Source organism: Thalia democratica, chromosome 1, assembly GCF_965202585.1.
Source record: "Thalia democratica chromosome 1, ktThaDemo2.hap1.1, whole genome shotgun sequence".
Lineage (NCBI taxonomy): Eukaryota > Metazoa > Chordata > Thaliacea > Salpida > Salpidae > Thalia > Thalia democratica.
Window position 1 is genome coordinate 86,839,534 of NC_139165.1, and position 11,333 is coordinate 86,850,866.

The window sequence follows — 11,333 nt, forward strand, 5'->3', positions numbered from 1 at the left end:
GTTTTTAAGAAATTATTAATATTAATAACATATATTTTTAACACTTAAAATTTTAATCAAGTTTTATGAGCTGTAATAACCATTAAATTAAATTTTGGCTAAAATTATGTAAGTTGGTGATTAAGAAACAATTTTTTTATTACTAACTTCCATCGTGAGCAAAATTATTATAATCTTAACATAATAAAGTAAACAAGGTATTATTTTAGTTTGAATTCTTTTCAGTCAATGCAAACATAGTGAAAATTGTATATGATTTATAAGCTAAAATGTTATTACAGCAATCAAATTTAAATAATATTTAACGGTTGCAAGATAAACAATTTAGTATGTTATTGAAAAATTTAGTTAAATACTTTTTAAATATAAAAACATATTTTACAGTTAAGTTTGGTAGCAAACAATGTTTGAACCTGAAAAACGTTTCGACGAAAAAAAGTTAAGATTTGGAGAAAAGCTCGCCAGTGGAAGCTTTGGAGTTATATTCGACGTTGAATACGACGAGACTCCACTCGTTGCAAAACGTTCACACGAAGAGCAAGACGACAAGTTTTTGTTTCACGAGTACAAAGTTTTGAAACACCTTCAAAAAGAAAACGTGAGTGGAGTTCCCAGGGCCAGTGTTATGTTTAATGTCGATGGAAAAAATCACTTTCTAATAGAAAAACTCGGAAATGACCTTTCCCAAGTAGTTAAAAACAACCCAGAGGGAAAGCTTCCGCTGCAAATCACGCTAAACGTGGCTATCCAAGCGTTGAGTATACTAGAGTCTATACACAAAAGTGGAGTGATTCACAACGACATCAAACCCAACAACCTGATGTTTGGGTTTGAAAATCCTACATCAGTTTATTTAATCGACTTTGGTCAAGCCAGCACTCATTTTTCAGAAGAAGACCATAGCATTGAAAATCAGAAGAAATCATTAGAAAATCGCAGCAATTAACGTCTTCAGACAAAATTGAAAATTCAAGCAGTAAGAAAGACTTAGAAATGCTTGCTTACACTCTAATTGGATTAAGAACTGGTAAGTTAAGAGCTCGACACTGCGACTATAGTGACTTAGAAAACGAATTAAAGGTTTTTTTGGAAGAAATTCAACAATTGAGTGTCTCTGAACTGCCAAACTACTCCAAATACTGCAGCGCATTTAAAAAATTGGTAAAATAATTATAAGTTAAACAAAAGTTGTTAGATACGACTGAAAATGTTTTTAAGCCCTGAAGTATCGTTTTTTTTTTAGTTATTGAGGTATAAAATGAAATAATTTGTATTTCTCTTATATCATTTTTATAAAATTGTTTGATTTTTTTTTTTTGTTTTTTGTAGCATGTTAACTGATTCTTAAATTAAAATAAACAAAAACCTTTTAGTGTTGGGTTTTGTTTAAAATCGTAAGTGAAGTTTAATACTTTTTTAAGTTATCAAAAAAATAGTTTTCGAGTTACCAGTTAAACTAGTTAAATAAAACGTTTCTAATACAAATATATAAAGCAATTTTTTCTAGTAAATTTTTTAAAAGTTTGAATAAGTTGTAATTGCTAAACTTATTTTATGTTCTTTAAGAAAAGATGGTGAAACTTTGCCAGGAAATATACTAATTAGGAAAAAGATAAAAGATTTTAATTAAACTCAAACTTTCTTTAAATAACTATATAAAAAATAAAAGCTTAAAACTCTTATGTAATACTTTTTTATTTCATATGAATAATAAGCGAAAAATAAAATCTTTAAAACTTTAGAGGTTAGCATTTTTTTCCTAAATTTCAGTTTTCTCTAGCTGTGTGGCATATACTACACAAAGTATTAGAAAACTACTTTAAAAAAAAGTTTAACTTTGACCTTTCAATAGCTTTAGTTTTACATTAAATAAATTTAATATTTTGATTAAAATAACTATAATTTTAATTTTTGAAGAACTTTAGTACTAAAATTTTTTCAAGGAAAATATCATTTATAAGTGAAAAAAAATACGTCCAAATAAGTCAAAAGAGATATGACAATGTATGAGTACAAATAAGTCAAAAATGATGTAACCAATTTTAAGTCAAAGTAAGTGATGTAAAATATATATAAGGCTCTTAAATCTTAATAGTATTACAGAAAAGGAGAATATTCTGTAAGGAGTAAAGATCTGTAATGTGCTGAAAATTTTTTGGAACTTGTATGATATCGCTTTGCAAAGGTATGACAATTGAAAATTTTTAGTTGAAAAAGTTGTTTCTATAATAATGTTTATCGGATTTTTTTGCCAAGCTGTTAAAACATTTTTCTGATAAAATATTTTACATAGTTTTAAGTAATATTAGTTATTTTAAAAATTTAAAGCTTTAAAACCATTTCTTGAAAAAAAAAATTGTACTAGTGTCTACTTTAATGTATCAACTTGATTAGTGTTTAGACTAGTTTGATACATTGTATGTTTGTTTTCTTTGCTGTAACTTTAAAGAACTAGGGGAAGTTGCACTGTTTGATAATGAAAATTACTTTTCCTCTTTATTATCTTAGCAATAAAGAAGAGTATAGTGGAATGAGCATCTCATTGAGCAAAAAGGGAGATTAATGGTAGAGTAATAATCTGATGTAGATGGCAGGAAGAGGAAGTGTAATGGAATACCAGTTTTACTTATGTTCCATTTATTTAAATGCTAAATATTATGTAATAAGTCAACCAGAAATTAAATTGATATGACGAAAGTTTACATTTTTAGATGTAACAATATAAACTAGCCACAGTGTGATTGCAGTAACGTTCTACATAGAACCTTCCAGATGTAGTTCAAGAAGTTAATGCATTGTTTGTTGCAAAGTATTTTGTTTTATATTGTTTATTACTTTCATTGTATTGGTACATAAATTATATTTGGAAACGTTTTGTGTTTAACAATAAATACCAGATAGAAACAATTTAAAATACTGAAGCAAGCTATAAAGAGTAAATATAAGAAAAAAATAAAGATGAGTCACGAGTTTACTCATGGAAGTTTCCATATTGCAACCTTAAATAAACTCTCATCAGTTGGAGCCGGTATGCATTCTAGCCACGGTTTGCTTCAAAAAACATTTTATTCCAGAAAAGACATTTATATTGTAGTTTTTTGTTATGTAAAGTGTTTTTTTAGTAGTATAACTTTTTATAAGGATTTTATATTCAAATTCTAGGTTATTAAGTTTTATTTAGTTTTATACATTCTTAAACTATATTTCTGTTAGATTAATTCTTGTGTAAAAGTTTTAACCATACATAAACCATTTTTTAAAGTATGTTGTTCTTTATATTTAGTAGTCTTTGAAATTGTACTTTAATACAGTTCCTTAATTAGTTGTCCTGCCTAGTTTTATAAATAGTAGCCTTAAGTAATATGTAGTATTAGATAAGTTAATATTATTATTTATTTGTTACAATTTAAAAATGTGGTTCAAAATATATTGTAAAAATATGAATTATTAATTTAAGTAAACTACATTTTGGGTTACATTTGGCTTCTCCCAAGTAAAGAATCACCAGTTATTCAGGTAACAATTAAATAAGACCAAAACAGTATTTTACGAAAACAAACTTTACTATTATATTACTTTTTATATTTAAGGCAGTTTTTATTAAATTTTTGTCTCACATTCATGTTTTATGTCGTTTTTATTTTGTAGTTAATTTAATGTAACAGTATATGAAGAGAAAATTTACAATAAAGCTTGCATTTAATTTTTTAGACCATTATTCACATAACGATATGCCCTTTCAAAATCCATTTTAGTTTGAATCACTACCAGGAAGATATACGGGCTTGAAAAAACCATTACCAGACAAAATGGGTTACATTGATAAAAATACCACAGGAAGATTAATAACTAAACCACAAAAGGATATGTCACAATTTAAGATTTTAAGTCACAAAAAGTAGGTGTCAATCTTTTAGTCAAACTTTTCCGAAAATATACAAAGACACAATTTAAGTTCTTAAGTCATAGAAAGTAGGTGAAAAAGGATAAGTCAAACAAGTCAGAAAAGTTATTTTTCTAGTTTTAGTCCCCAAATTCACAATAGATTCGACAAAATTTAGACGAAAAAGTCAAAATAGAACTGAAAAACTTTAGTTAGAAGAGTCAAAGAAGAATGACAAAACTTTGAGTAATAAAGTAAAAAGAGAACTGACAAATTTCAAGTCTACAATATCAAAACAGACCTGACTAAATTTAGTCCAAAAAGTCAAAGTAGATCTGTCAAAATGAATCCTAAAAGTAACAGTAGAATTAAAAAAGAATTAGTATAAATAAGCCACAAAAAGTGGTGTCCAAATAATATTGTTTATTTAACGTGAAAAAATCGCTCAAAAAGTTTGGTCTAAGGACTTAGTGTACAAATGACCTTTCGGTTATCGATTCGTACACAGTAAGTTGATTTACGTTTCATGTAAGGTTTTTAACAAAAAAACAGAAAAGACAATATTTATTACTATATAAGACAAAAAAGACCAGTAAAATGCTGAAAACTTATAGGAATTTTTACCAAGGGTTTGGTATATGCATTCGAGTGAATTTTTTGGTGTTTTTATTATTTTTCTGTTTTTCATATACTGCAGTTTTTATAGTAAGTTGTAATGCTTTATATTATTTGTGAAATAAAAATGATTTGTTGAAGTTCTGGTAAACACAAAAAAAAAGTTTTTTGGTTATAGAAAACAAAAGAAGTTAGAACTAAAAGACCATTTCTTATAGTTTGGCGCCTAATTAAACTTTGATATAATACTTTTTTGCTGTTTAAGAAAGAAAAGTAGTGTTCATTTTCCAACAAAAACCAGAGTAGGATAAGGCGATTATTCTTTTAAAAAATAGAAAAAGGGGAGTTTAATGGTATATCAAAATATACTTGAAACCGTTTTGTGTTTAAGGCGAAATCCCAGAAAGAAACAGTATAAAATAACTGATGCAAGTTTAAAACAGTTTATATATGGAGAAAATAAAGAGCATCACGAGTTTACTGATGCAAGTTTATAATTCCACATTGAAACCATATATAAACTTTCATCAGATGGGGCGGGAATGCATTTTGGCAACAGTCTGCTGCAATAAACATGGTTTTCCAGAATTGTCATTTATTTTAATTTTTTGAGTTATATAAAATATTTTTTTTAGTCATGTCCTTGTTTATAATTTTTTTTTATCTACATTCTTAATATACAAGTCTTATTTTGTTTTAAACAATCTTTAAGTATATTCCTTTTTACATTAAATCTTGTGTAAAAGTTTTGAGCCCATTTAAAGTAATTTCTGAAGTATGATGTTTTTAATATAATTCTTTGTGTTTGCAATTGTTCTTTAACACAATATGATCAATCATTGTCATGCATAGTTTTATATAGAGTAGCCCTGAAAGTTATTTAGTATTATAGAACTAAATATTTATTTAAAACGGTTAGAAAGTTTGGTTTTAAATTATATTTGAACCATTTAGTTTATTAGTTAATTAATCTTCATCCATAGCTTTAACTTTTTTTATACTGTTTCTAAGTAGTTAGATCTTATATTAATTATATATACTTATAGTACAATCCTATGAGATTTAATTCTTGTGTTAAAACTTTGACCACCTTTAAAGTATTTTTTAAGTTTAAAGTATTTTGTTCTTAGCTTTTTAGTTTGTGATATGATCTTTAATATTAAATATAACCACCTAAAGTCATGCGTCCTTATCATAAATAGTATAGAATACCGTTTAGTACCATTAGTACCATATTTAAATTTTATTATGGTTTTAGTGTGGTTTTAATTTTCGCTATAACCTTTCATGGCTTCTCAAGGTAAAGAATCTCAAGTCTTTTAGGTAACAGTTTAATAAAACCAATACAGTATTTATCAAAACACATTTTACCTGTTTATATAACCTTTATTTTTAAGCCAGTATTTAACATATTTTGTTCTAATATTGTTTTACTTAGGTTATTTTCATTATTTAGTCTATACTATTTAATAGTAAAGTAAATAAAAACTACAATAATTATTGTACTAATATTTAGAAAGCACTACTAACATTTACTATCTGCCTTTAAAACCCTAAGGTTTAACCATAACCAGAAAGATATAGGGGCTTGAAAAACCTTCAAACAATAAGGGGTCATATTGATAAAAATGCAACAGGGAAATAAAATTTAAACCATAAAGGGTAATGACATAATTTAAGTTTTTAAATTACAAAAAGTACATGACAAAGTTTAAGTAAAATAAGTCACAATGGGTAGTTTCTTGTTTTACTCTACCAAGTTCACAATAGACCTTACAAAATTTAGTCCAAAATGTCAAAGTAGAACTGACAAGGTTTGGTTTAAAAAGTCAAAGTAGAATAACAGAATTTAAGTCATCAAAGTCAAAATAGAACTGACTAATTTCATGTCTAAAAAGTCGAAAAAGAACTTACAAAAAAATTTTCCAAAGTTTAAAAAAAAAGACAAATTATATCCCACAAAGTCAAAGTATATCTGACAAAAATAAGTCTAAAAAGTCAAACAAGGTCTGACAAAATTTAGTCTACAAAGTTACAGTAGAACTATAGAAGAATTAGAATAAATAAGCCACAAAATGTGGTGACCAATTTTAAGTCACAGTATGTCGATTTAAGTTTCATGTATGGCTTTTAATAACAAAATAGAAAAAGACAATATTTATTATTATCTAAGACATAAAAGACCCGTAAAATGCTGAAACTTGAATTTTTACCAAGTGGCTTTCAAATACCTGTTTTTGTGATTTTTAATTTTCTGTTTTTCATATACTACACTCTTTATAGTAATGCTTAATACTATTTTTGAAATAAAAATGATTTGTTGAAATTCTGATTAACACAATAAAAGTTTAAGGTTTTAAAAAACAAACTGATTTTGAACTAATGACCATATGCTAAATTATTTTTTTATTTTAATTTACCTTAATTCTTTAAAAAAACAACTTAAACAGTTTTTATAACAATCAAATTTTGAAATATTACTATTTGTAAGATTGATCAATATAATATTGGTTTGATACTAGATGTATTTATTACACTTTTTTTTCATATCTTTAAAAATTTTGTGCATTTTCTTTTCATAGTGCTTTATGTAATAGTGGATTTAGAGAAATTTTACAATAAAGCTTTCATTTAATTTCCAAGAGGAAGTACTCACATTTTCTAATTGCCCTTTTAGTAGCCCTTTAGGTTTATCATAACAGTAAAGACATGAGGGTTAAATAGACCATTAGCCAATAAGAAGTCATATTGATAAAAACACCATAGGGTTCTAAAATAATAAACATAAAGGGTGATGTCCGAGTGTAGGTCTACAAAATCACTATAAAATTAGTAAATTTTAAGTTCACAAAATCAAATTTAACTGACAATTTTAAAGTCCACAAGGTTACTATAGAACTGCCAAAGTTTAAGTTCACAAAGACTAAAGGAAACGGACAAATTTTCAAACTACTAAGCCCAAATAGACCTTATAAAGTTTAAAATTATGAAGTCATAACAAAATTGAAAATTTTTAAGTCAAAAAGTTTATTAAATAATAAACAAATAATAAGTCTAAATAACTCACATGAGAATTGATAATTGATGATGAGTACATTCAAGTCACATAAATTGTGACCGGTTTTAAGTCAGAGTAAATTAATTAAGACTCTTGAACTTTAATAGCAAATTAGAAAAAGAAAAATTTTATTAGTAACTCAAACAGCAACGACTTGTTACGTGCTAAAAACTTTTGGGAGCTTGTATCATATGGGTTTGTATAGATATGACAACTATCGGTCACAATCTCTTGCCATTGAAACCGGTCGCAAATATAATATACAACTTGAATAAATCTATTTAAATAAGCTCTTTACATCCCATTAAACTGAGCATTCTTTTTTAGATATGACAACTAAAAATTTTTAGTTGAAAAAGTTGTTTCTATTGTGACAGTTATCGGATTTTTTGGCTGAGTTGTTTTTTTTTTTTTTATTAATTATTCTTAGAAGCTTTTAGAGAATTTTGAGTAACATTAATTTTTTTAAGTGTAAAAGCTTCAAAACATTTTTTGAAAAGTTTTTACCTTCTTACTAGTGTTTACTTTAATGTATTTATTTAATTAATGTTTAGATTAGACTAACTTGATACTTTGTATGCTTTATAACTTTTTTTTTCTGCTGTAACTTTAGATAATTAGGGGAACTTGAGCTGTTTTATAATAAGATTATAAATGTTAAACATTATAAAATAAGTCAACCAGGAACCGAGTTGATCTGAAGCAAGTTAACATTTTTAAGACATATATATACAACAACCCACAGTGTTATTACAGTGCCATTATGGTAAGAACTTTCGAAAAGTAATTCTGGAACCAAGCCTATTTTTTAATGTAATGTTTATTGTAAAGTAATTTTTTTAATGTTTATGAATGATAATTACTATTTATTTTAAGAAGTAAGTTTTTTATTTAATTATATATACTTTTAGTAAATTTCAATTAGATTTAATCCTTGTGTAAAAGACTTGACAACATTTAAAGTGTTTTCTAAAGTAAAATGATTTTAATTTTTCAATGTTTGATATATTCTTTATAATGAATAAAACCACCAAAAGTAATGCCTGGTTTTCAAAAGTAGTTTAAAATATCTTTTAATATCATCTAATTCTGCGTTAAGCTTAAATTTAACTATCGTTTTTATTTTGGTTCACTAAAAGCTTACAACACATTTTTTCATCAGTAACTAATAAACTTATTATATAATTCATGCCAAATTCAAATTACCAAGTGAAGTGCCTATTTATAGTTTAAGCACTGAAACTATTTTATTAGTCAAGTAAATAAGCTAGTAATTTTTATAATTGATAATTAAGTAAGTAAATCTTTGCAGATTTAATTCAAAATATAAAGCAACCTTATAAATATCTCCAAATAGAAATAAAATGAATCCGGACCATTTCGTTCAGAAAGTAAAGAAAATAGCTTATTTAAAAATAACAGAGAATGGATCACAAAAAAATGTAAAGGAATTTGAACAATTTTTACCTGGTTCAAGTAAGCTGTTATATTTTGTACTAAAAACGGATTTCATTTAAATTGAGTAATTATTTCGAACTATGTTAAGACAGTTATAATATAAAACTCTTTTGAATATATAAATATTTAATGATGTTCTTTAGTTAAATAACCAAAGCATATAGGTTTTTTTACCATAATATTTTTTTAACATTTGTTCAGTTTATTACAAATTATTTTTAAACAGGTGAAATGATAACTTTTAGAAAAAATTTCCTTCTCATTTTAAAGTCGGCAAAACTTTTACAAGCAGATGAAGGGATCTACGGGGAAGACTTGAAAGCGTTGATTAAAAATAAAAACATTTTCTGTTTCTTAAAGCTAACTAAATTATTTTCTTTAAAATTATTAAAAAAATTTTTAGTTACTGTTGTTGAAAACAACTTTGTAAGATTTTCAAAATCTCTTGGGTTTAAAAATATTGATCATGAAACAATTAAAGCTTTTATATCTGCATCAACGATAACTGTAAGTTCGGAGATTGAAGTTTTTGAAGCTATTGTTAACTGGATTGAATACGATGAAAACTCTCGAAAACACTATATGTGTGATCTTTTAAAATTTGTTAGGCTACCCTTGTTGACTGATGAAATTATAGAAAAACTCGTTAAAAACAACAAGTTTTGCCAGTCCTGTCGAAAATGCTGCATTTATATGGAAACTATCTTAGCAAATAAGCAAAAGCAAAAAAACTCAGGTTCTGATTGCTTTCAAAATCGTTTCTGCATAGATAACTTTACTCTTTTTAATTTTTGCTCTCATATTACTTGCCTTAGGTCAGACATTGAGTTTAGAAGCATTGACCAGCATTTTCAAGAGTTCGAAATGAAAAGTTTTGAGTTCTGCAACACAAGAAATCGCAATTATTTTAAACTGTATTCAACCGAAAAGAGAAGCTTCGATAAAATTGAGCCGAATATTGGTTGTGAAAATTTTCGCAGTTTCACAGCCTGTATTTTTATGGACAAGCTTTACGTGACCGGAGGTTTGGACAACAATGACGAAACAACTTATTGTGCGGTGTACGATCCTGAAACTGCTAATTTTACCAAACTACAAGACCTGCAAGAACCGAGGTGTCACCACTCTTGCGTCGTTTTTGCAGGAAAAATTGTTGTGACTGGAGGCTGGTATGCGCAAAATTCTGTAGAAGCGTATGATCATTTTGAAAATGAATGGTCGTTCATGCCTAATCTAACAGAAAGAAGGTACTATCATGGGTCAGTAGGTATGGGCAACAAACTTTATGTTATAGGCGGAATAAACATTCGAAATTGTGAAGTATTTGATTGTGTATCAAATAAGTTCACTCTCCTCAAACCATTGCCATTGGATTATGGATTGAAAGCCTTTAATGAACTTAAAATTTTGTTTTTCCGAATAAAAGACAAAGTTGTAGTAAAGTATGATTTTGAAGACAAATTAAAAGACAACATTTTTATCTACGATACAAAGAAAGATGAATGGAATACAATTTGGGTTGGTTACTTCACAGAAAACGAAGGTCAAATAATGCATAGTTAATTATCGACTACAATTTTAAAAAATAAAGATGTTGTATAAATTTTGTTTCAATTTTTATTTTAGTGATAGTTTACTTTTTAATTTTGACGATTAATGTATAACCTAATTTCAATAGGTACACAAGCTCGAAATATAGCTATGTCGTTTTTTATTGTTTTGCAAAAAAAAAACAATTTCTGATAAATATAATAAAATAACTTTCTGAGACTATCTTTTGCTACTAAAATTCTCTATGATAAATATTAATTCAAAGAAAAAAAAATTAGAGCTTACTATATAATAAAAATTGTAACTGTACTACCTTTTTTGAGTAGAATATACATATACTTAAAATATATTTTTAGACAAGCTTGAATATTTCTTAAAGCTTTTTTTTAGTGTTTTTAAATAGAACTGGTTCAACGTTTGTTTTCATATAAGTTTTCGTAAAATACTTCATTAAGTTTAGTTTATAATGATACATTGATATTTATAAACAAACGTTAAACCAGTCAAATTAAAATAAAATAATTCAATAAGTTTATTTTTCTACTTAAAATAAATTTAAGTTAAGTTACAATTATTTCAAACTTAAAAGAAACAACAGATAACTTTCGATTTTTTCTTAATTTTTTAAAATATTAATTTTTTTTTGAAACACTTTTTGCATTTTTAAGTAGAGCAAAAGTCTAATCTTATAAAAAACTTAAATTTAAAATGGGATGTAGGTAGTCTGCCTCTTTTGATTTTAAAGACTGGACAGGAATGAAAATTTGA

At 26.2% G+C, this 11,333-nt stretch overlaps 2 protein-coding genes across 2 annotated transcripts; both read left to right on the forward strand.

The window, feature by feature from the left end:
* Positions 1-403: 403 nt before the first annotated feature.
* Positions 404-946, forward strand: LOC145840684 (serine/threonine-protein kinase VRK1-like). Its single transcript, XM_082948012.1, has one exon. It carries the CDS (start codon positions 404-406, stop codon positions 944-946), a length of 543 nt encoding a protein of 180 aa, XP_082804138.1.
* An 8,932-nt stretch (positions 947-9,878) lies between these two features.
* Positions 9,879-10,577, forward strand: LOC145840694 (kelch-like protein 26). Its single transcript, XM_082948023.1, has one exon. The coding sequence runs from the start codon at positions 9,879-9,881 to the stop codon at positions 10,575-10,577; it is 699 nt and encodes a 232-aa protein (XP_082804149.1).
* The last annotated feature ends 756 nt before the right edge of the window (positions 10,578-11,333 follow it).